This window comes from Cryptomeria japonica, chromosome 11, assembly GCF_030272615.1.
Source record: "Cryptomeria japonica chromosome 11, Sugi_1.0, whole genome shotgun sequence".
NCBI classification, from domain to species: domain Eukaryota; kingdom Viridiplantae; phylum Streptophyta; class Pinopsida; order Cupressales; family Cupressaceae; genus Cryptomeria; species Cryptomeria japonica.
In genome coordinates, this window is record NC_081415.1 from 542,203,096 (window position 1) to 542,228,894 (window position 25,799).

Below are 25,799 nucleotides of genomic sequence, written 5' to 3' on the forward strand. Positions count from 1 at the left end.
TACTTTCAGGATGTTTGAGAGTGGTTTCAGACCTCCAAGAGTTATATTGCAAAATCTAGTTTTTGGAGGTTTTTCAGTTTCCAGACTTAGTCAAATTTCAGGATCAGGACTTTCAAACTTAGCCAAATTTCAGGATCAGGACTTTCAGACTTAGCCAAATTTTAGGACCAGGACATTCAGACTTCAGCACTTACCAACTTGACCTCACTCAAGTAGAACCTGCTATCCAGGTGATCCCCTTGGCGACACTCAAAATGCAAAGGCTAACCGACAAAACCCCAAAAAACCTAAAAACAAACCCTAGAAAGCAAAAAAGCAGGGGTCTCCATTTGCAATGGGGCGATGTGTGAAATGGTCACAACATCTAGCGCCACCTTGAATAAATGTTCCTGAAACATTTCAGAGATAAAGACTCAATTGACACCTAGAACCTCTGGAAAATTCAACCTAGCTCATCAAGAGATTAGAAAATGTACTCAAAGTGGAAGGAAAATCTTTGACCAGATCTAGACACTTAGTCTTTGATTACCCAGGTGTGTGCAAGTGTATTCATTCCTCTCAACAAGACAATTATAACCTTCAGGTTCCCCTGTGATCGGCTACGTAGTTTATTTGAACTTCAAAAGCATCCTGGATAGAGCCTCCTTGCCAGTCAGACGTCCATAGTCCCGACGAGGTTATCACCGCAAGCTCACGAACATTGCTCCATTGCCAGCCAGGCGTCTATAGCCTCGATGGAGTTATCCGTATATTCCCGTTAGCCAATTTTGATATTTCATTGCATTTCATTTTTTTTTTCCTTCATTTTTCTCTTTCATTTTCTCATTTTTTCTTTTTGATACTGCTTTTTCACTCCGTCATTTCCTTTGGCTCGTAAGCAGTGAAGCTTACTAGGGTTTGAGGATTGCGGTGGCGCTGAAGTCAAATTTTAGATTTTTCACCAATCACAGCTTTTCCTGAAAACCATAATGACTCGGAGTCTATTAATGTGTAAAGATATAGTAATCAACAGATGTCGGCATCAAGATACAAAAAATGATTCCCTTCCAAGTCAAATACAGGTCCTGATCAGATGATAAAGCTGGAGAGGAACAACCTCGGATTCCGAGCACTTCATGAATAGATATCTAAGAAATGAGTCTAACATAAGATCCAGGATGTAGCCAGTGTGTGAACAACAACACAGATGCCTTTCTCACAAGATGGAGGCTCCTACTCAAGACACCTAAACTAAAGCAAACCGACCGACAGACCGACCCAAAGCAAACTAAACTAAAGCACACACCAAAAATAAACTAGAAAGCAAACAACTAAACTACCTGAGCCACACTAGATCATGAGTCAAATGACTCAAGGCAAATTAAGAACAAGGCTCAAAAGATCGCTAACCTAAAGACACGAAAAGAAAACCTACTCTAAACCTATATACAAGACTCCTAGACTCGACACGACTCAAGGAAGCGAAATATGTACATGACCTTACATGGTTTCTCAGGTTGTGCAACAGGAGCATGGCAAACGTGATGGTTCTCAATCAGGCAAATTCATCTTTAAACACAGAAAAGCAAACTCTCACCATGCATCTCTCATACTCAATCAAGTTTTCACTCAAAATGATCAATTGAGGTAATTCGTTAGGACCATGATCAATCCAGATGCAAGTTGTTTTCCCAAAATCCCCATAATCAAAATCATAATAACTTTCAAGGCTAGGATTAAGGAAAGAGGCAACCTCGCACATTTCAGGCTCAGACGGAACTGTATTATCGGAAGCGAGGTCACCAACTGCTTCAGGAGGTCGCCATTGATGATGAACTATTCCACGAGCATCCACAACATGTTGATCTTGATTAGGAAGTTCCTCTTGAAACAAGCTCAACGCCCCTTTGAATAACTCAAGATTCTCTGTTTTCACTAAGATATCTTGCATAAACCAGGCATCTTCATGAAACTTTGTGAGCATATCCTCAAAAACCAAGCACTCCCTGATGGATTGAGCCTCAAACATTTCCTCTAGTCGATCAAATATAATCTTTGGTGATGTCTCATCTTCAAGCATGGTCTCAGGAGGTCGCAGTTGATGATGGATCATATCACTCACAATAACTTGCTTATCTTGAAAAATTTTTGGCAGTGATTCCATTTGTACTTCTTCTACAAGATCTTTCCATGCTTCCTCAAATAGCATAATGGTGATGAAATCTTCAAGCGACCCCTTGAATTGTTCTTCATGTCTGAGTTTACTTACGATAATTTGTAGCTTTGGATTGTCTGTTTTAAGAATGCCATTTGAGACTTCTTGCAACTCAATCTCAAGGATTTCCTTTTGTAGCATAAGTGAGAATTCCTCAAGGAATAAGTCATCTTCTCCTTTAATTGCTTGCTCAACTCTTGGATCTTCCTTTATCACTGCTTGAGTATTCTCAACTGATTCTTCAACTTTTGTTTCATGGTATTCCTTTTCAGGTGCAACGCATGGCGAGCTATCTATACGTTGTTCCTCAGGTGCATCTGTATTGTCAAGGTACAACTAATCCTTCTCACAATCAGATGCTGGAACAATGTCCTTTTCATAGGTTCTCCTGAATTCGGCTGCGAGATGTGCACCCAAGATTTGTTCATAATACACTCTTCCTCGGACAAAGTTGGCATTCCAAACTGGTTCCTGACTTGATTGATAGCCATTTCACATACTGAGCAAGTAAATTCTGAGTGAGGTGAGTTGTGAATTCTACACCACAATGGTAGCAATATGTTTTCAAAACGCATTTCGCCATTCAAAATGAGTTGACTCTCGATCATCCACATGAAGCTTAGAAGAGGATCCTTGCTCTCTGGGACACTGAAGCTGCCTTCTTCTGCCTCTGGCCTGGGGACATCCCAAAAAAAGATTTTTCCCTGCGCTGCCGATTCTATCCTTGATAAGTACTTCAAGCAATGCATTTCATCATGCTCCTTTGTCTCGTGAACTCGACACTGCCCTGGTCTTGCAAACTTGGACAATCTACATGGATAAAGTTGTGTATCTAATCTCCACCAAAGTTCAGGAAAATCAACTTGTTGCTCCTCGTGAAACTGTTGCCGCTCCATTGAGAAATCTTTTCCTTTTTTGATTTTTTGATTTTTTGATTTTTTTTGATTTTCTATTTTTCATTTTTTTTTGATTTTTTGTTTTTTTCTCTTTTTTTGGATTTTCTGGAATAAGAGAGATCTTGAGTATCTCAGATTCAACTTGAACGTTCAACTAGTTCTAGCTTGATTCCTTCTTTTGTAAGTCCAACTGACGATCCAACGGTCACCTTCCTTCTTTGTATCACTTCCGTCGGGTGTTTGAGAAAAGGCTTTCCACTGATCTTCCTTGGATTTCAAGAGTTCGTATTCGCTCCTTTCTTCTGCTTCAATTCTGTCGAGCGTGGAGGAGGGTAAAAAAAAGTCCTCGAGATTACTTCTGCAAACATAAATTGATAAAATTTCGAAGTCCAACTGTTCAGGCCCTCCTTCTAGCGCCAATTCTGTTGTGCGCGGGAGGAGGGACAAAAGTCCTGGGTAACTCCTTGCGAATTGATATGATCAGTTGTTTAAACACATGTCGCGGTCATGCCCTCCTTCTAGCGCCAATTCTATTGACGTGTATTTTGTACACAACCAAACACAGAATAAAATACCTAAAGGTATCTTATCCTCTCTTGAGTAAAGCCTCTGAATGCTGAAGATATCGCGAAAAGGATCAATCAGGGTGACTTCAAGGTTCTTTGCTATGAATAAAAATTCATGTCGAAGAAAGGTCCCAAAATGTGCACACAAAGAAAATCGCTGTGGGCCCTCTTTGAGGGTCAGGAGCGACTTTTCCTTTCCTGGGCAAAACTCCTTCAATTTATCATCTTTGATCAAGTCTAGATACCTCATTATGTTCATTCTATCCTTCATCATGCTCTTGACCTCTCAAATCGACCAAATAAGGCTAGCAATGACCCTTATAAGATTTCTCGCTGTGGGCCCTCTCTGAGGGTTAGGAGTGATTTTTCTGTTTTCAACAAGGGCCTTCATCATTTCTAGCCAAAACTTCTTCAGGTGGGTGGAGAAAGTCATTCATTTCCCTTTCATGCTCAAAACTTAGTCCTTTTCCATTGTAAAATGAAGGAAATCAAAATCTCGCTGTGGGCCCTCTCTGAGGGTTAGGAGGGATTTTTCATTTTTTGAACTCTTTGTCAGGATAATTTTATGGAATATAACATTTAAGTATAAGAAAGAAGAAAGTTATATTCCATATATACTTTCAGGATGTTTGAGAGTGGTTTCAGACCTTCAGGAGTTATATTGCAAAATCTAGTTTTTGGAGGTTTTTCAGTTTCCAGACTTAGTCAAATTTCAGGATCAGGACTTTCAGACTTAGCCAAATTTCAGGATCAGGACTTTCAGACTTAGCCAAATTTCAGGACTGGGACATTCAGACTTCAGCACTTACCAACTTGACCTCACTCAAGTAGAACCTGCTATCCAGGTGATCCCCTTGGCGACACTCAAAATGCAAAGGCTAACCGACAAAACCCCAAAAAACCTAAAAACAAACCCTAGAAAGCAAAAAAGCAGGGGTCCGCATTTGCAATGGGGCGATGTGTGAAATGGTCACAACAATTCCCAAAGAGGATTTCATCAAAATGAATAACCAAGAATGAATTAAATGAGTTTCCACAACCTTCTTTTAAAATTCTCTATACCATAGCTTAGACTCCCAAAGAGAATTTCATCAAAATGAATAACCAAGAATGAATTAAATGAGTTTCCACAATCTTCTTTTAAAATTCTCTGTAGAACTATCTGGAATTTAAATTATAAAATCAATTTTTAAATATTAATCCTTTTAACTCTTTATAAGTGACTTCATAATATTTTACTTTTTGGCTCTAGGTAAAGTCACTTTATAAAAATAAAATATTCAACTTAAAAAAACAATTAATTAAATATAAGTTGCCCGAAAACATTAATTCAGACAACTTTATTTAATTAATTAAATTATTTCTTCTCTGAAAATCTGGACCGAAAATAGGGACTTTACATCAGTCCGCATTTGGGTTTTTATATTCCCTCAAAATATAAAAGAAACAATTTCACCACTCAAATTATTACAACAATCTTATCTGATCCATAAGTTGATGTTTCACATTACATAAACTGTAATATAATAAATTTTGTTGGTCTTCCCTGGGAGGATACGTATGTAATTGAACAGAATAAATGGGCATCCTAACTTTTATAGAAATATCTACTCATTTCAACATTCTCTGGATTGGGATTCAAAAGGAATGTAACTAGAAAGATTTTAAAATGACAAAGACATTTTAAGAAGTAGTGGTTAAAGATATTCTTGAATGGGAATTATTCAATGCTAAAATCAATGGTCTACTTACAGGTAGCAAAACGCAACCTGCTAAAGTATAAGTTAGTTGTAGTATTAACTGAAAGTGAAAATGCATGCTTTTGAACTTTTTACTTTATGTGGATTGTAGTATTAACTGAAAATGCATGCTTTTGAACTTTTTACTTTATGTGGAATCTGCTTATCATGTTTTTAATATTAGCTGACTTGTATATAAACTTCTTATGTGTTCCTTTCATTCCACTCTGGTTTTGTTCTAGATTTGTTTATGGTTGACATATGGCCCATACAATTTTCACAGGTGGAAATTCTACATGCATGCATTTAAGAAGTTGTAGAAATGCTTTTTCATTGTATGCAAGATTGGAAAGTCAATAGCTTGTTTTATATTTGAACAGAGTGACAGTGAATATATGGCTGGCCAACTCTCAGCATACGGTTATACAGTAAGCGATGATCCTGAGGATTCAGATCTATGGCTGATTAATACGTATGTATAGGTTCATATCTTTTAAGTTTTATGTTATTCACAATTAGATTCTTATACAACTGGATTTTACATTATACTGCTCTTTAGTTGGTTTTGCCAGTTAATACATATTTATGAAGGCCAAATTTTAAGCAATTAGTGAATTGGAATATTTCATGCTTACCTGAAAATACCAATATTGAGGACAAACATGGGAAATAGCTCAGGATCTGATATTGAGAGTATAATTTAACCCATAGCAGTCCAAATTTTTTATTAGAGAAGTATTTGGAAATGAAAGGCACTATTTATTATGAATATTTTCTGCAGAAATGACAGTTACAAGCAAATGCAGGGAAAATTACCAAGAAATAACCCCAAGAAGATTATGACTTTGTTGAAACCAAAAATTGGTGCACGCTAAACCTCTCCAAATTGTGGTAGAAGTTTGTGCAAATACCTAACTTGGGGTTGATCCCCCTTTCTCCTTGCTTATATAATTTTTTGGCTCCAGAATTGGAGTAAACTTAATTATTACAAAAGCCACTTTAATATTACTTAGTCTTTTTATTTACTAATGACTTCTAGACTTTCTAGAAACTCAAATATTGAATTCCTAAGACCACATTGGTACTTTTATTGAAATACCTTTTTATTACAATTTGTTATTAAATTTCAGTTTGTCAATAGAAAAACTAATCCGAAGACTAAAATACACAAAATACAAACACCATGATTCTGCTCATCTAGGAATTGCTTGTCACCAAGCAATGCAATGTTCGATGCTTTAGAAAATCCTCTTGTTCTCATGTGGCATCCTCTTTTGGCAAATCCTTCAATTTCATTAAGCACTTTTTGAGAGTTATGTGCATAAGCTCTCTCTCTGCTCTTCAGAATCTCCTTAGGGTTGAGCTCTAAATGTTTATCATTATCCATTGGTGGTAAGTTGGTCAAGGGTGCAATTTGTTTCCCTATTATCTACTTCAACCATGATACATATAATACACTATGCAATGAGCAATCCTTGGGCAGTGCTTAATCATACACCTTCTCTCCAATCCTCCTTAATCACTGTATGGACCATAAACTTTTGGCTTAAGTTTCTGCTTGCCCGTCATCTTCAATGTAGACTGTTTGTAACTCTGAAGGTTCAAGAAAATCATATCTCTCACCTTAAAAGGACCTCTCAACCATGTCCCCTTTTTCAATCTGGAGCTGGTAGTAACTTTCAATTTTTAGTTAGAAATGCATGTTGCATTTCGGGAATAAGGGGGCTGAGTCATATGTCCTCTATTTGAGCAGCGGCTGAGTATTTGTGTCGTCCTGGTAAGCACTGGCTGAGTATTTGTGTCTTCCTGTTAAGCAGTGGATGAATCTTCAAGTGCCTATCAATTAACATCACTGGTTAAGGGGTGGAGTGACTGATTAATTGCCCCCAATTTAGGATTGATTGCAATGATTGCGGATTGACAGTTTTGAGGGAGTGTAGCTCAGTTAGCTGGGAAATTAATTGTCAGTTAGTTGCTTCTGTTTGTGGACTGACTTCCCATGATTTAGGATTATTTGGAGCTAAGATTGAGCGTTTGTGACGTTGCTACAGCAGCTGATGCATTGGAGATGAAACCCTTCAGGAGTGAACCTATCATTTTGGGGATGGTTATGCTCAGGAGTAGAACAAAATTAGTATAGAGTTTGTAATCTGGAAGTACCTAGTAAGTTGTATTTAGCTGGTAGACTTCCCTTTCGATCTTTGTTGTTATTAGGAAATTATTAAAATTTATAACAAAGTGTAATTGTTGGAGTATTTTGTTTCTATAATCTGTTTCTTTGGTAGGGGTTACTACAATGGTATTAGACTTTAGAGTTGTGATCCTGCTAGCCTGTGAACTATGGAGAGAATTTGAATAGTCTTTGACAAAATGAGAGGGGACAGATCTTTTTTATACACTGATGGGAATTCAGAGGAGCCAAGATTGAATGATTGAGCTACTGGAACAAAAGTTGCAGCAATCCAAATCTGTCGGAGGAGTTAGACACACCCTTTTATGAAGTATCGAGGGAAATCATAAGACATGAAGGCTGTAGTAGGTTTTGAAAATTGCTTGGAGTTACTTGGGATGAGGTTTCATAGTGGAAGAGGCCAAAATGATAACATAAGAGAGTTAATGTAGAAGAAAATCACATTGCATGTTGAATGTAAAGATTCAATACTTGGAAGAGATACTCCAATGGTTGCTAACAATGCTCCAGAAACATTTGTTGAGATATCAAGCTTTGAAAAGACAGGACCAGTGCCATGTGAGAATGGTTTACAAGGGGTGATCCCACAACAGTATGCTCAACTTTATAGCCTAAGTGAGATGCTCAAAATTAGCGTTTTTTAACATTTTTCAATTAGTGTTAATTATAGAGAACAAACGGTCAAGAATTTAAGGATGATACTGTGCTGTTCCTGATAGGGTGGGTTGGTTAGCTATTCAAACGACGGTGTTTGTAAACACCTCTATCATTCGCCAATTGTTTTGAATAAAAAATAATAAACTGTTAAATAAAATAATAAATAATAAGTGAATTATTAAATAAATGAGTATTATCACATAATTTTCTTATCGATTGTGCATGGGCCAACGCCTTTTACCCTCGGGCTGACCTGAGGATTCGTGGTGTACTTTATATGGCTCAATCTCTCAAAGGAAACCCTGGAAGAATTTTGACTACAAAAGTTTTCAATGAATGTTGCTGTCTTCTGAGACAAAAACCTTAGGAGGCATCATCTGGGTAGGATGTTACCCATGCCCAGATATTTTCTCATCTCACTACATTGAATCTTTCCACTAGCTGAGCCGAGTAATATTGCAAGCTGGACTTCGTTTGAGGTTGGAGGAGATTACAAGGAACTGAGTGGTTTATGGTCACTGTGGACAAGGACTGGGAGCATGCATCTGGAGTGAGACTCACAATATCACCTCCTCTTTCTGTGGTATACAAGCACCTCCTTTGTTTTGTGTCTAATGACACCAGAAAAGCAAGAAAGGCATTATGAGCTAAGGTGGAGTTGAACCAAGCAAGCACGCTAGAACTGGATGAATTCAATCTCTGAGATTAATCGATGCTGGACAGATAAAGGAAGACACGTGGATAGCATAGTCGGGTTTGGAACATTGGTGTGTATACAGGCATCATTGAAGATTTGTGTTCTTTATTGCACAAAGTAACAAAAATCAGAATAGCATGATATCTAATGTGCTGGTTCCCTTATGACCAGTTTATGTGATTCTATGCAAGGGACCGAGTTTCTTTTCCTATGTTGAATAGATGCATGAATCATTACATGGTTATTTAGAATGGTTTAGATTATCTGATGTCCATTGTTATTGATCTGTGTTGGATATTTTATTTTGTGCATACAGTTGTTGGAAATTTGGTGTGGGTCATTTCAGATCAAACTAACATGTTGTGGCTTTTTCTATGTTGTAAAAAACTAATGAGTTGTGGCATTTTCTATGTAGATCCTTTATCTTCATATCAGTTTTTAGTGAGTGATATTATTTCGTATTGCATAACTTTCATTGCGAATAAAATTGTCATATTTTTTTGAATTAGGCCATTAACTTCAATATCTAGTACACAAATATTTTTGGGTAATTTTTATTAAGTATTTTATTTTTTAATTAAATTTCAAATTTGTACTAACTAAAATTTCAGACCTATATGATTTTAGTCATGGACTTAAATTCCCTATAAATTTAAAAAATAAAAATATAAAAAACAAACATAATACGTTTTATACTTTTTGGAAGCTAATGGTAATGACATATTATAATTTTAATAAGCTAATAATAAGGGCTGTGTACTTACAAAATGCCATTTGTAAATGACTTCATTTGATCCCAAAAAAGTTGAAGAAAAAATGTCTTTTTGATAGCATTTTGATAGGTGCAGAGAAGACCCTATTAAGAGGTTGATTTAAGCCTTGGGGAGTTTGATCTAATGAATTTTGATCTAACTTCTTTCAATCAAACTCCCTTAGATGGAATCCTTTAGGTATAAATCATTAATTTAAAAAAAAATTCTTTTAGGCAAAATCAGGATGTCCCAAAAACGGAACACGCTATGGTGGGGTGGGATCAATCAAGCTAGCTATGTTGGTGGGTACAAATCTATGAAGGATGTTTTAGTTGATTCTTGTTCCATAAATAATCATCTTGAGAATCCATGAAACTACATAGTTGAACCCTGATAGCAATATCATAGTTTGACTTGTTGTGGAAAATACCTCCTACTTATCAATTGATGAGCTAAAGGGGGCTCTATAATGAATAGTTCATAAGGCACAACGCTTGCTGAAGGTTTTGCAAATGGGGTTGCAAGCTAAGTGGGTTTAACCTTGGAGGGAACTTTGTGGTTAAGCGCTCTTGAGTTGGAGTAGTACTGGGATGGGTGACCTCCCAGGAAGTTTCAATCAAAGTTCCCAGACTCTGACTCGGCAAGGCCAACTCGACTCGTGACTCGGCTATGACTCGACAACGACTCGGCAATGACTCGGCAAAATAAAAAAACCCTTGAAATTAAGAGATTTTTAACAATTTTAAACTTGTTTCATGCACCCATTATTGAATAAAGCCCAATTATAATGTGTGCTAGCTTGTTATGCCATGAAAGGCATGCTGGTAGAGTATCTACTTGTTTGGGGCTTCTGTTTAGTATTTTCTCTGGCCAAATTGAAATTTTGGGAGCACCAACATGAGACATCATGAACATCTTCACTTGGAAACTGTAAGGAGTGCTAGTTTATGGTAGCATTAAATAGCATGCTTGTTGAACTTAGGTTTTACCTTGGGACTATAGTTGACCTTGGTCTTTCTTGGACCTCTTAGTTTTTAGGCTATATATATGTTGGATGGAAGGGGGAATTGTGAGGCCATAAGGGTTTGAAATTATGCTCCTCAGAGACATGTCCCTTGCCAAAAATAACCTTGTGCCCCATGGGGGGATTTTTTGGGATGTGGGGATAGGTAGGAAATGTCTCCAACTCACCCTCTTTTTTCAAAATTTTAAGAAACATCCCTGTTGTGAGGTACTCACACATCGTCCCATTGCAAATGAAGACCCCCACTTTTTGCTTTCTAGGGTTAGCTCTTTCAGTTTTGTTGTTGGTCATTTTAGTGTCTTAGCCTTTGCATTGAAGGGATTGAGTTTCTCAAAGGTCATCAATTCAAGTGGATCTCCTCAAGGTGGAGTGAAGGAGTTTAGGTCAGTTGAGTGATTAGGGGTTATTTAGATCATTCCTAGGGTTTTTGTGTACTATCTGGTCACGCTTCAAGTTGCTAAATCAAACCTTGGTTGAATGCATAGTGTCCTCCTAGGTCTCGTCCCTTACATCAAGGTCAGAGTGGACTCGCCTTAAAAGTTTGGAATGTCATCCTGATCCTGAAATTGCCTGAAATTTGACTAAGTTTGGAAATTTGAAGGATCCTCCAAAAACTAGATTTTGCATTATAACTCATGGAGGTTTGAAACCATTCTCAAACATCCTGACAATATATATGGAATATAACTTAAAGTATAAGAAAGAGAAAAGACATAAGGAAATGTCACTTATACTTAAATGTTATATTCCATAAATGAATCCTGAGGGAGAGAAAAACTTGTCAAACAAGTCAAAACATTGACCTATCGTGGCCGAGTCTTGGAGCTTGGACTCGGCGAGTTTTGCCATAACTCGCTTGACTCGCGAGTCAGGCGAGTTATGGTCAAAACTCGCCGAGTCCGAGTCCCAAGTTAGCAAAACTCGCCGAGCTTGGCTCGACTCGCCAACTCGGCGAACTCGCCTGACTCGTGGCGAGTTTGGGAACTTTCAATGCTTCACCCCTATGAGCATCACCTAGATGCAATGGGTGCTAAGTGGACCATTCATTCTCATGAGAGATGGGTTCTTGTGAACCACTACTCATGAAACATGGGTCAATGAGTTTGACTCAAAAACTACATCGTTGAACCCTGATAGCAATATCATAGTTTGACTTGCTGTGGAAAATACCTCCTACTTATCAATCTAGATATTGCTATAATTCTTTCTTAAATCGAAGGTAAAACACTTTGATTGCCTGTTGCATAACCCTTCAAATTAAAGGATGATTTTTTTGGAATAGTTGAACACCATGTCATTACAAGGTAGAAACACTCTACAAAAAATAGATACAATAGAACCCCAACACGCTCTCCTGAAAAAAGGCAAGTGCTAGTTGACAAAGATTTAGAGCTCAGAATAGCTAGGTACTCGATCTCAAGCAAGCCACAAAAAATCAGACTTCTCATTTGTAGTTTATGGGTCAACAACTGCAACAATGAAAAGGTCTTCAACAACTAGGTATGATTCAACAACATGAACGTAGACCACATAGAGGTTTGCCGATGATCAGTTTTATCTTACGATCTTGGTTTGAGCATTTTCTTCATCTGTATCCTAAGGATTTTGATAAAATTAAACTAGCAATGTAGACAGGATTGACCAGAAGTCAGGTTTTCTAATTGGTCTGTAAATGCATGTTTATGTCTTTGGAAGTCCATGGTAGTAGAAACAATTGTAGCAACTCATAAGGAAGAGTTTGTTGGCAGTGGGGAATTTGCTTCTCTAAATGGATGGGCAACTACACATGATTAAGATTTGAAAACTAATACTTCAACTCCACTAGATGAATTGTGCTTGAGTATCTTGGTAAAGATGTTCAATTCATCAAGTCATTGGAAGAAACCCTTGATGCATCAAAGAACAAAATATGTTGAGCTAAAGATGAGGAATCAGTAGTAGGCATAATATAGAGTGTTGTAGGATGCTGCTTGGGATTCAATTGACATCTTAGATCATCCAACTTTGTTTGCTTCAGGGCAAACAAATTTTGGAAGGAGGATTTTTTCTGTATTTCTTTTCAATCCACAACTATTTAGCGAATGGATTGTCAGCATAGAATTAGCTTGTAGGTACTTTCAGTTTTTAATTAGAAAAGCATGTTGTATTTTAGGAATAAGGCAGCTGATTCTTGTGTCCTCCAGTTGAGCAACAACTGAGTATTTGTGTCTTCCAATTAATCAATGGTTGAATATTCAGTGCCTATCAATTAACACCACTAATTAAGGGGTGGATTAACCAGTTAATTGCCACCAATTCAGGAGTGATTGCCTATGATTATGGATTGGTAGTTTTGAGGGAGTGTTTTTCAGTTAGCTGCCTACATTCGAGGAAGTTAATTGTCAATTAGTTGTCACTGTTTGTGGTAGACCTCCCATGATTTATGATCAATGGGAGTTGTGTCTACAAATCAAAGCAAAATGAAGAAGAGAAGGCACTTTTGGAAAATTTACAAATGTTGAACTCTCATTTTGGTATTTGTGGCATTGCTATAGGAGTTGTGCACATTAGAGATACTACCCTTCAGGTGTGAGCCTATCATCTTGTGGACGGAAACTGTTAGGAGTAGAACATATCATTTACCATGGAGTTTGTAAGTTTGAAGTACTAAGTAAGTTGTATTAGATTGGTAACTTCCCTTTGAATGTATGTTGTTAGTAGAAATCTATAAAAATAAATAAGTATAATTGCTGTTGGATGTATTTCGTGTCTTTTATTTGTGCATTTAGTGGGGTCACTACATGTCAGTTCGTATTTATTTTCTACCTCACTTGTCCTTCTTTGATATGATCTCTAATTACCTTTTTTAATATTGGGTTGCGAAGTACTAAGTAGGTTTTATCAGATTGGTAGACTTCCCTTTGAATGTATGTTGCTAGTAGAAAACTATAAAAAAAAAATGTATGTTGTATGTAACTTCTATCTCACTTGCCCTTCCTTGATATGATCTCTAATGACCTTTATTATTTTGTGTTGCTGCTTGAATGACCCTCCATTGCAGGTGCTCTCAGCTCTAGGTAACATAAGATCAAATGCTAAAGAAGTGTCATATTCATACAGCACATAGAAAGTTGTCATCTGTATAGTTGTGTGGAAGGTAGTATTATAGCAATACTCCGCAAAAACAACCATTTGACCCATGGTTGGTATTGATTGGTGGCATGCATCTCAAATATCCCTCGACCAACTTATTTGCTATCTTGGTCTACCCATATGTCTAAGGGTGATAGCTTGTAATTGACATCAATTCTATAACCACTAGCTATCTGATACACTAACTGTGAATAAGGGGAACCGTGAAGTCTAAAGACCTCTTGAAAATACACATTTACCACCTATTAACTATACACTTGGCACTTGACAGCCATTCAAAACATGTGTGCTTACTTTGTTAGTCAATCTTACCACTACCAAAATACCTTCCTTTCCTCTAGCAGAAGGCAACCCAGTAATGAAATCCATGGATATTGATGACTGCTTCCTTTAGGAGTAGGGGGAGGTGGTAACAAACCTGTTTAGATATGGTTGTTTAAACAAAAAAACCTACACCATGTAAGTCAACCCACTCATCCATCTCCATGATTCCATCCTACAAATGTGATGTAAAAGGATATTTGCTGCACTCAGCTGTAGTCTTCGCATCAAATCTATTACCATCCCATAAATAACATGACAAATATGCACCCACGATATTGCGTTGGCTGCTGAAATCACTCCTACACCATATGTACTCAATCTTGAAATTGTAAGAATGAATCTCTCTCACCCACTTGTTGGTCAAATCCTTCTATGTTTTGAAGTAATTGAAACCATAGAAGCAATAGTCTGGAATAAATCGCGATCAGTCTTGATTAATTGCGAATTGCTGCTGGTCCTGATTTTGACCAATTTTTCCACAATTTCCTTGGGTTTAAATTGTGTTTTAATCGGAGGAAAATCACATAAATAATCGGATCCCTAAAAAGGGCTAGAAAACTATAAAATGACTGCAAAACGGTAAGAAAACGCTGCGAACATTCTATAAAGCATGCTGCACAATGTATTTACAGTATCCCTGGTCACCAAAGAGGAGAAATCGGCAGAAATCACAAGGGTTTTTTGAGGAAGCAATGCAATGCACAGTCGGAATTTGGAGGAAGAACGTGTGGCATTCTAGGAATCTAAAAAACATTTCATATTCGATATTCCATCGAAATTCTTAGTTTGTTTCAGAATTTTTATTTTGTTACAGAGATCCTTGTTGTGTTTCAGAAATTTATGGAAAATTTATCGAAATCCGTTCTTATGTTTTTAACAGAAATTTATCATTTGCATTTTTTTCTGAATGTATGAAATTTTTTATTTTTCTAAATGTTTGCAAAATTTTTATTCAATCATATAAAATTTATTTGACTGTAATTTTTAAATAATTTAGGAAATTTTAAATATGCATTTAATTTTTTAATCTAGATTATTAAAATATATTACTGCTTGTAATATACTACATTAATATATCTTAAAATATTTAAATAAATTTGCAAAAATATAAAATATAATTTATTTTATATTTTTGAAAATTTAATTATATTTTATATTTTTGAAAATTTATTTAATATTTTAAGATATATTAGAATAAATTTAATATTTTAAGATAAATTACTGTAATATACTGTAAATTTATTTTATCTTTTTGCAAATTTATTTAATATTTTAAGATATATTACTGTAATATATTGTTTATTATTGTAATATTTTTTTTGATCGGTAATGGGCCGAAGGCGAGAAGATGTACATACCCTACCCCCTATGGGATTTGAACTTGTGACCTCTCTCTCAAGAGCACAAGTTCTCCACCACTAGGCCAACTCAGGCTGTACGTTTATTATTGTAATATTTAATAATTAATATTACAGTAATTTTTTTAATATAAATGATTTAAATTAGATATTACATTAATATATCTTAAAATAAATAAATATATTTGCTTACAATATCTCTATGCTATGAAATGCCTTTAAATATATTAAAAAGTAGTTTTTGATTGTTTTTTTTGCTATATTTATGTTTTTTTTAAATCTGATTTTTCCCTGATTTTTTCCAATTTTTTCAAAAATCTTTTACTTTTGTTTTGCCGATTAATTCCCCAAATGATTAATGCTCTATGATTGAAACTATTGTAGTCAATTTCAACAACATACTTTCCCCACACTAAATACTTCCTGAATCAAGATGAAGCATGCATCACTGCCAACATCTTTGTATCATATATAAGTGAGAATGAGGTGGCACAAAGATATGGTTTTTATACAAGTTGCGAAACCAACCCACCTTGGACTATGTACCATGAATCCTACCCATACATCTCCAAGCTATCATCCAACAATTGCAATGCAAAAGGATATTCGGTGCATTCGACCGATAGTCTTTGCTTGCGATTTGTAACCTTCCTATATATAGGATGACATATAGATATGTGTGTTAATGTGTTAATTGTTGAATTACTCTTATCCCATATGCACTCAATCTCAAATTTGTAGAAATCTTGTTAACCCACTTATATTTTTTGTTGCTCAAATCCTTGTGTGTTGTAAAGTACTTAAAACTATTCTGATCATTTTGAAGTGCAAAGTTCCCATACACTAAATATTGCTTGAGATGAGATATGGTGTGCATCGCTGCCTATATATTTGGAGTGTAAATAGCAAATAATATCTGAACCTTATTCAAGTTTTGAGTCTCATAGGCAATAGGTCTACCCCTGTTGGATCAATATTGCTCAACTCCGCCCTCCTGAAGCATAATATTCCACTACAAAGGGAATGGAAAAATTTAGGTTAGAAAAAACTGGCCAATCACATATCACTTTCTTAAGCTTGTGAAAAGCCATTTGAGCTTCTCACCCCATTTGATAGCCCCTTTCTTGGTAAGCTTGCTTAGAGATATTGCTAACATCGAGAAACCTCGTACAAACTGTCTATTGTAATTGTATAGTCTCAAGAACCCTCAATTGTGTAAGTGTCTCTCATATTGAATTCCTGTACTACTTTGATCCTTTCCTAATCCACCTTCACAACCTCTAAACTGATTGTGTCCCAAATATAGTAGCTTGGTCACACCAAAATCACATTCAACCCCGTCACGTAGAGCTGGTGCTCTTATGAAATGCCCAATGTTATCTCAAGATGGTGAAGATGGTTGTCCCTTGATTGATTGTATATAAAAATTTAAAAATGTCATAAATCTTTTTATTGCTTTTTGTAAATTCTGGTGGGGAAGGGCATTTGCCTAGAGTTCCCCTGTCCTAAAGACAAGCTCGCCCTAAAAACAATAAGAATTTGGGGGAATGTGTTCTTGTGGAACATTGACAAAAATTGTAGATTTATATTATTTGAATCTAATCATGAATTTTATCAATTGACTGATTTATTCAATCTGACCATCTGGTGGCTTAGGCTTATGTACTCCACGTTGCGGTTGACGAATTAATGGATGTTGCTTAACATGTGGTGACGGTGGTCTACCTCTTCCAATCAGTATGGTATTTTACACAGGTTGTGGTAGTATTGCTGAAACCCTAGCAACCTCATGTGTGTCGTCAGATGACTGCTCTCTAATGCCCTATCATATTTGAGCTCCATCTAATGAAACAATCGTGGTCATTGCAGCATCCAAGCTCATAGGCTCAAAGCTTGTACAAATGCATGAAGGGGCTCCCTGAATTTGTAAGCAAACATATAAACTAACCTCTCATATGACAAATATTGTACCATAACTGATAGTTGTCTAAAATTGCCCATATGCATTTGGAGTGGACCTGTTTATCTCAACTAGGTGAGGTCAATGAAATACTATTGCTTGGGAATGACCTTGAATGTCTTTATCATCCGCTCCTGAACTGCCTGTATGTATGCACTGACTCATGTCCCTTAGTGCCACCAATCATATGCCACCTTAGCAAGATGAACTATTTCATAAGAAAGCTGCTCCTCTCTACTCATGGCAACAACTTGAAGTATCTCTCGAACTTATTTTAATCATATGGAACTTCATTAAACTCAGTTTCCTCTGTTGATGGGTCTTCTCTTGCCTCGCCACTGACAGTAATTGGTTAAAGACATCTCCCTCTTGAACATAACACTCGGTTCTTGACACTTATCCATCCACTGATGCATCACCTTAGTCACATCCTTCTCCTTAACACCTTGATATCTATCCTCCTGATGACCTTGAGGGTACCTACAAGCATGGTAGTTGTGATGTCTACTTAAGGATCTATGGTCCTCAAACTCTCTCCAATAGTCAGCTTCATGACATCTGTCATCTCTTGATTTCTGGGAGCCAGTTGTTGATCTCACATCACAGGCAGAATCCACTCATTCCTATCTGGAGTCATACTGAGTCATCGCTACTGATGCGGTGTCTCCTTGTCCCTGCATCCTACCCCTGTATCTGTGCCTCCAGTGCAGTGTGAATCCTGCAAGGGAATTGTCTTTGGTATTCGTGATCCCAACCTTTGGACCAAGTCCACCTTCATCTTGGCAAACTTAGTTTCCAAGGTGGCAGTCATGGTGATGGTCATGTTCTGCAGTGCCAGCAGAATCTGTATGGCTAGCCGTCCTTTGGGACAAGCAGGGGACGCCTAGGCTAGCTTTGGGGATGGCTAGCTGTCACTGGGACAGTCAGGGAACGCCTAGCCGTCCTTTGGGACAGGCAGGGGATGCCTAGGCTAGCTTTGGGGATGGCTAGCCGTCCTTTGGGGGGCCATCGCCAATGGCATGGCAGCATAAAGTCAATTTAAAAAAAAATCAAAAAAATTAAATCTGTCCTTATCCATTTTTAATTTTTCCTTTTGCCATATCCAATCTTACATATCATTGCCATATTCATAAATAGTCTGAGCAGGAAAGCATGAAATCTTAATGATCCTCAGCAGCAAGAAATCATAGTTAGTAACATTGTGCTGAAATGAAAATGTCTTGGAAGCACAGCATTGTAAACTTTGTGGTGCCATTCAAATTGAAAATGAATATCATTTTTGGTTAACTTTTCCTACCTTACAAATAACAGGAACAACTTTCTGAATTTACTTGATATTGCAATTGTACAAAAATTGTTCCCACGTTGAAGTCAAAACAGATCACTGGTTCTACTTTCAAATAATAAAAAATGGTAGTAATGCATTGTAAGTGAATTTTTGATATATAAGCGTGATAATCCTTCCCTATGTTAGGGACAGTAAAATTGAAAAATTGTTGTCATATTTTTTTATTAATTCAGGACTGATAAAATCTGTTGATTGATCCTTTAATATAATGTTCGGTGTGTTTGTCTGAATTAGAATGTTTTGCTTGAACTGTATACCTAGATTGATGATAGCTTCCTTATATTAATGTACCTGCTGATTGGTGGTACTTTACTGTTCTACTCATGTACCAAATCATGCTATATGGATCCATTTATCGCTTTTTGCAGCATCTGGGCACTGTCTTAATGTAATGCAATTTGAAATATCCAATCTCATTGAGTGCATTTGTCCATGAATGGATGATATTAAATTTTATTTCTTGATTTCCTATTAGGTTTTGTGAAATGGATTTATATTGGCAATAGAGTACAATCAAGATTTTGAGGGTTTTTGAATTGCTATCATATCACACTGTAGGTAAGTAAAGAAATGGGTGGTAACTCAAGAGTGTCTATAGACAGCACCCTTTCTTGCATGCAAGTTTTACTTATAAGGATCTTCACACCTATTCAGACTCCAGAGATTTATTTTCTTGTTCTCACCCATCAATATATATGTCATATCATGTAACTGCATTTAGCTTTGGTGCCTTTTAGTTTCTTGCTCTCACTCACCTCTATATTTGAAATATCCTTTAACCTCATCTATCTTTGGTGCCTTTCGATATTTTTTAAATTTTCCCAATTTTTTTAATAGCTGTCCCCTGCTGTCCTCCAAAAAAGAGCTCCTTCCTGCCCCCATCCCCGAAACACATCCTGCTGTCCTTGCTCTACCTTATCCCCAAAATAACATAGAAAATATATGCAACTTGCAGAGAACTGTAAAAAATATGGTCTGGACCCAGATTTTAGAATACATGACAGGAGCTAAAAATCAAAATTTTGAATACCCAGAAAGTATATTTTTCTGCCAACAAAATGATGTAGAAAATACACTGTTTTACTAACTGTTTCTGATGATTGACGTGGCCAAATTTTAGGGGAACTTGTGGTGGTGGTTTTTGTGCCCTTTCAAACTGATTCTGTACAACTGTGCTCTGAATCAGCAAGAAAATATTCTGGTCTGCAAATGTGGTATATGCAGATCTGATATATATTTTGGGTCAAATTGATTGGGATTTCTTTCAGCTGGAAATCTTTCATCAAACACAGTATAGAAACCCCAGATCTGCTATCCCAGAACTCTCACAAGTTGGCAGGAAATCAGCTCTGATACCACTGTAAAGCTCTTTAGTAAATAATGCAGAAAGAAAAGATGGAAGAATTTGACTGGAAATAGAAGACACAATTTTCTGCAGAAATGACAGCTACAAGCAAGTATGAGGACAAATGACTTGGAAATAAAACCAAGAAGATTACTGTCCTCTTGAAACCAGAGGTGGGTGCATGCCCAACCTCTCTAAATTGTGATAGAAGTTTGTACAAATGCCCAACCTGAGTTCTGCCTCCCCTCTCTTTTTGTTTATTTATAATATTTAATTTGTGGCTTCAATATTTAACGAGTCAACTTAATTATTACTCTAAAGTCACATTAATAATAATTAAGTGACATATTATTCACTAATGGTTCCTCGAGCATATAAAAACTCAAACTTTGACTTCCTAAGATCACATAGGTACTTTATTGTGCAGATGCCTCTTTATTAGTACTGAAAAAAAAAAAAAATTTCATTGACACAAATGTAAAATTACTAAAGGCTAAAATACACAAAACAAGAACATTGCTTTGATTTCATGAGAGTTTAATTTAAACCACAACAGTTAAGTTTTTTGTTAGAGAAATGTCTTTTTGGGAGTCTGTCAAAAATCTTATTATTTGGATAGCGTTTGATATACTCTTTTTCTTAAGTCTCTGTTTGATGAATCATTTAAAAAAGATGCTTTCTTTTTGGGTCTAATAATTAAAGAACCTTCTGCTTGTAGTACAGATGCACAGTGAAGTCACCCAGCCAATCTGCCATGGACACCTTGATTCATAAAGGTAAAGCTGCAAGGAAGCCACTGGTTGTAGCAGGCTGTGTTCCTCAAGGAAGTAGAAACTTGAAGGAGCTAGATGGTGTAAGTGTAATTGGAGTGCAACAAATTGATCACATAGTGGAGGTGGTTGAAGAGACATTGAAGGGCCATGAAGTCAGGCTTTTGAAAAGGAGTACACTGCCAGCTCTTAATCTTCCAAAAGTATGTCATGAGTGTAATTTTCGACACATACTATTCGAATATGTTCATTTGTATCTTTCATAGATGGAATTTGTTATTTGAAGCTAAGCATTTCTTAGGAGTGGTTTTTTTGTTGTTGATTAATGATGATATCCAAAATTATCCGAAATAATGACGAATAAACAGAACATGCTGTCCTTAACTTTCATAATACGATTCCCACATTGATAAGGTTTTCTATCAAATATTTTGCCAGGTAAGAAAGAATAAATTTGTAGAAATCCTTCCAATAAATGTGGGCTGTCTAGGTGCTTGCACTTACTGCAAGACTAAACATGCTCGTGGGCATCTTGGGAGTTATACTGTGGATACTCTTGTAAGTTTCAATCCTTATGATTATATATTAGTTTTTCTGGTGGTGAGCATTTTCTAATGCAGCTCCTAAGGATATTTATTTCATGAGATGGTTTTTAAATTTTTGAATATGATGATGCAAAGGAGATTGGTTGTTGAACTTTATGAAGTAACGAATGCAGGTTTTTGCTTTCTAATAAATTATTTACAGAACTGTTATACTAGATACCGTTCAGAAATTTCAAGGTTGTAAATGCAGGTTAACCGTGTCAAAACTGTTATTGCTGAAGGAGTTAAGGAGATATGGCTGAGCAGTGAAGACACAGGAGCTTATGGTTAGTTTCTTTTGCAACAACATCAATTTTAAAACACCAAAAAGGTCTTTGATTTTTGATATTTGTATGTGTTTGGGTTTTTAAATGTAGAAAGATATTAAGAGCTACTTGACATGAAGGATCCGGAATTGAACATTGGGAAGAGAACTTGAAGAATACATAATATTCTTGTTTGTGAAAGTTACAATTTTTAGAGTGACCATTCTCATACTTGAGTGAGAAATTGCAGACTTTCAACTATTTCATTAGTGTCAGGACCTATGCCAAGTCTAGCTTTTGTTTACAAATCTTATTTACATTATGTTAGTATAATTGGAGATTGCTTTTATAAAGTACAAAAGCGAATCTGTGTATCAATGCAGGCCGAGATATCAAAGTAAATTTGCCTATTCTCTTGAAAGCACTTGTGGCTGAGCTTCCTTCTGATAGGAGTACAATGCTTCGAATTGGCATGACAAATCCCCCTTATATTCTTGAGCACTTGGAAGAAATTGCTGATATACTGCAGCACCCATGTGTTTATTCTTTTCTTCATGTGCCAGTGCAGTCGGGAAGTGACACTGTTTTGAATGTAAGTATTGCTTCTACTAGCAGGAAACATTAATGGTTCTGAATGGGATGGATATGCTTAAGGGAAATTCATGCTTCTGAATGCATATGAGAATTTATCGATTATTGTTGAAGAACAAAACAACTTTATAGTTTGAATAAGTGATATATTTTATTTAAACTGATTGTCTGAGCTGAGTAATCATGTTTTGAATTCCAGGTCATGAAGCGTGAGTACACAGTTAGTGAATTCAAACATGTGGTTGACACATTGATGCGAATTGTGCCAGACATGCAGATAGCAACTGATGTTATATGTGGATTTCCAGGTTTAGTATATATTTTTATTTGCAGCCATTTTTAGATTATGTCTTTTAAATTGGCCTAATTTTATGAGATTTTGATTTTCCATTTAAATCATAAGCATTTGGATTTTGTTTAAACCAAAAAGCTAATTTTCTTGCTATTTCTTGCATTTTATTTGAGTAGAGATTGACAAAGCACATGCCTATTTATAGTGAAATTTAGATTGCGTGATATAAGAGAATATACATAAAGAAACTAATCTTTATCTCTCGAGATTAAGATCTATGCAGGGGATCTGTTAGGAGACCATATATCAGAATAAATATGCCATGAAAAAAACTAAATACAGATTAAAATAAAATGGACACTGTTATGTTGAATGGGTGAGCTCAAGTGGTAAAACATCGGGTATTTTATTTTGGAGTCCCAGGTTCAAATCCCCAGGAGACATGACTGAGTGTTGAAGCTGGGTAAAATACTGCATCCAACTTGCTGGGTGTACTGTACCCCAAAGGATGAGGCGAGGCGCAAGTCTTGGGTGAATTTGAGGGAAGAGAGACAACCTGGTCATGGCATCTAAGCCAAACCTTATTTTGTAAGGGGAGTTTGCCAAAAAAAATAGGACAGGTTAATGACTCTGAAAGTCAAATTGTTGTTCGAAGATTTTTAAAGATAACCCCAAGTGTCCAAGAAAGTGGCTTGTTAAGTAAATGATGTTATTAGCATTGTTATAGAGAGTTACTGAGTATCCACAAAAGATTAGCAATGGAGTTATGACATTGATATAGTCCAGGATGCTAAATGGTGGATTGCATGTGTATCCTAAGAAGTGCAATCCTGGTTTTTATTCAAGTATTGTAGTAATCTCAGTAGCAGAGAAAATAATGATGAATTAAGTTACAGGATGCCTCTTGGTAACGAGAAGTTCTTAATACTTTCTAACACAGCCCGTTTATTCAAATATGTTTGATCCTTAGAGCTAGTCAGTCATTTAGTTTTACAATAGATTGTTTCATATCAAATTACCTTTACATAGAGAAGAAAATGACACACAATATTTAGTACTCAGATTATAATATCAAATGAAAATGCTTATTGTGTATTATAAATGAAAATACATGCATCTTTCAGAATATAATTTTGAATTATGCAGTATAATAGCTCCAAAACTTTAAGCATGTCTCCAATGTTAAGGCAATGTCATCTGGCATTTGTTTTGATTTTCCAAATAATCTGTAGCTCATAAATATTTGAAGTTTGCCATGAGAAGTGTTTTCCAATATTATAGTAGTTATGTGATTGTGAAAACCACAGAAAGTTACAAACAGTAGTCATTATGGGATCATGAAAAGAACTCATAGAAATTGACAACCACCAAAGTTATAGTTTTGCAGGAATATTATAACTCGAGGGGCTATGATTTGGACTAACTGTTTCTATTTATATTAACAAATTTTCCCAACTACACTGCGATCGCTAGTTTTAATAATGCATGAAACTTCTTACTTTTTGGATTTATTCAGATCCTTCTGTCTGGGGTGTTTTTGGTGAAACCTATTGTCTCCAATGATATTTCATGTGGTTTGCTTAACATTTCAAGTTGTTTTTTTATCATGGTGTAAATATCTTGCATGTTGTGCTGGAAATTGACAATATTAGAGTTTTAGGATACAGAATATCCAACTCTTGGGAGGAGTCGCTTGTAGGCACATTATGCTTTGGAATGGGCTATTTTGATGGTCGAATGGTTATGAAATTTATAATACAATCATCTTTTGTATTTGATCAAGTGACTGGTTTATTACATATAACCTTCACTTTACTGCAGAGGACACGGTCAGATACTCGGATAGAAGTCCATTCCTTTTGTGTCTGGAGGATCAGTATCAACACCTTTGTGTGGCTATACATTGTTTAGTGAAATCATGAAATACATCTTCATTAGGAATACCGATGGTGCATGTAATCTTTCTTATCCTTTCATTTGCTCTTTGAATCCCATAAAATTGATGTTGGGAGTGGCCTCTCTTTTTTTAAAAGATGCTTGGATGTGAGATTGTAGGGTGTACAATGACCATACTACACTGCTAAAATTGCTTTTAAAAGGTTATAGACTTCTAGTTGACCTATTGTTTGATGCAGTTTGCTACACTTGTCAAGTCATCCTTAAACATGGTGCAAAAGTGTTGCATGTTATGTAAACATACTGCAAAATATAATCCAGCAAATAACAATTTTTGTCAAAATATTTAATATAAATGCACATTAAAATGTCTTAACTTTCCAAAGATAATAACAAAGTGCGTAAGTGAACTATGTAGCAATACACTTTAGCATGTCTCAACCATAGTTTGAAAACCTGGACTTTACAAACACTTGGTAGACCTAAACTCGACAAAACTTGACAACTCAAATAAATATTTAAATTTCTTAAAAACATAAATTTAAGCAAACTATAGTTACAAAATGTATCAAGTGAGATTTTAAAATGTTGGGAAGTATTTTTTTTGTAGATTTGAATTCCAAAAGAGTACAATATAGCATCATCATTCGAATACAACTATGGCTAGATGGTAAATATGATAAGTATTTTGTATTATGATGATTGTTATTGAAAAACATCATCGAAAATTGCATATCCATGCAAGTTACAACAATCAACAATTTCGTTTGCTCTACTTCAGTGAAAAATTGTGCCCTACTCCTTGCTATCAACTATGGTTCTACTTTTGTACAGGAGGCCTGCAACTCCACCTTAGAACTAGATGACAATGATTCCTCCTTTGTGTTAGGGTTTAGGCAGATTGGAGCAATAAACAATATTAAATATGATGCAGAATAAAAGGGGCAAAAATAACAAATCACAATAACACACAGATTTAATGTGGTTCGTCTAATGCGGGTTGCATCCACAAACAAACAATCATCCACTTTCATTTTATTATCTAGCGAAGAGCAAATTGCAATTTGATGTTTTTTCACATTGCACGACCACTTATCAAGCCCTTTTTGTCGGTTTACAAAGGTCGGTTTACATGCCAAAACAACAGCCGGCTCCTTTTTTAAATAATGGGCAATTTTTGTTTTGGGGGTGCTGCCCCCAATAGCCACCGTTGAAGG

At 36.0% G+C, this 25,799-nt stretch overlaps 1 protein-coding gene across 3 annotated transcripts in view; it reads left to right on the forward strand.

The window, feature by feature from the left end:
* The window catches only part of LOC131041701 (uncharacterized), an 82,191-nt gene that overhangs the window by 11,023 nt on the left and 45,369 nt on the right, over positions 1–25,799 (forward strand). The window contains exons 3-8 of one of the 3 annotated variants that reach the window (XM_057974880.2): positions 5,776–5,867; positions 20,907–21,156; positions 21,392–21,511; positions 21,749–21,824; positions 22,187–22,395; positions 22,594–22,702. In XM_057974880.2, the coding sequence (XP_057830863.1) occupies positions 5,776–5,867; positions 20,907–21,156; positions 21,392–21,511; positions 21,749–21,824; positions 22,187–22,395; positions 22,594–22,702 (856 nt within the window). Of the gene's footprint in view, positions 1–5,772; positions 5,868–17,420; positions 17,457–20,901; positions 21,157–21,391; positions 21,512–21,748; positions 21,825–22,186; positions 22,396–22,593; positions 22,703–25,799 lie in introns of those variants that run through there. The other 2 variants (XM_057974882.2, XM_057974881.1) reach the window with 2 other exon arrangements.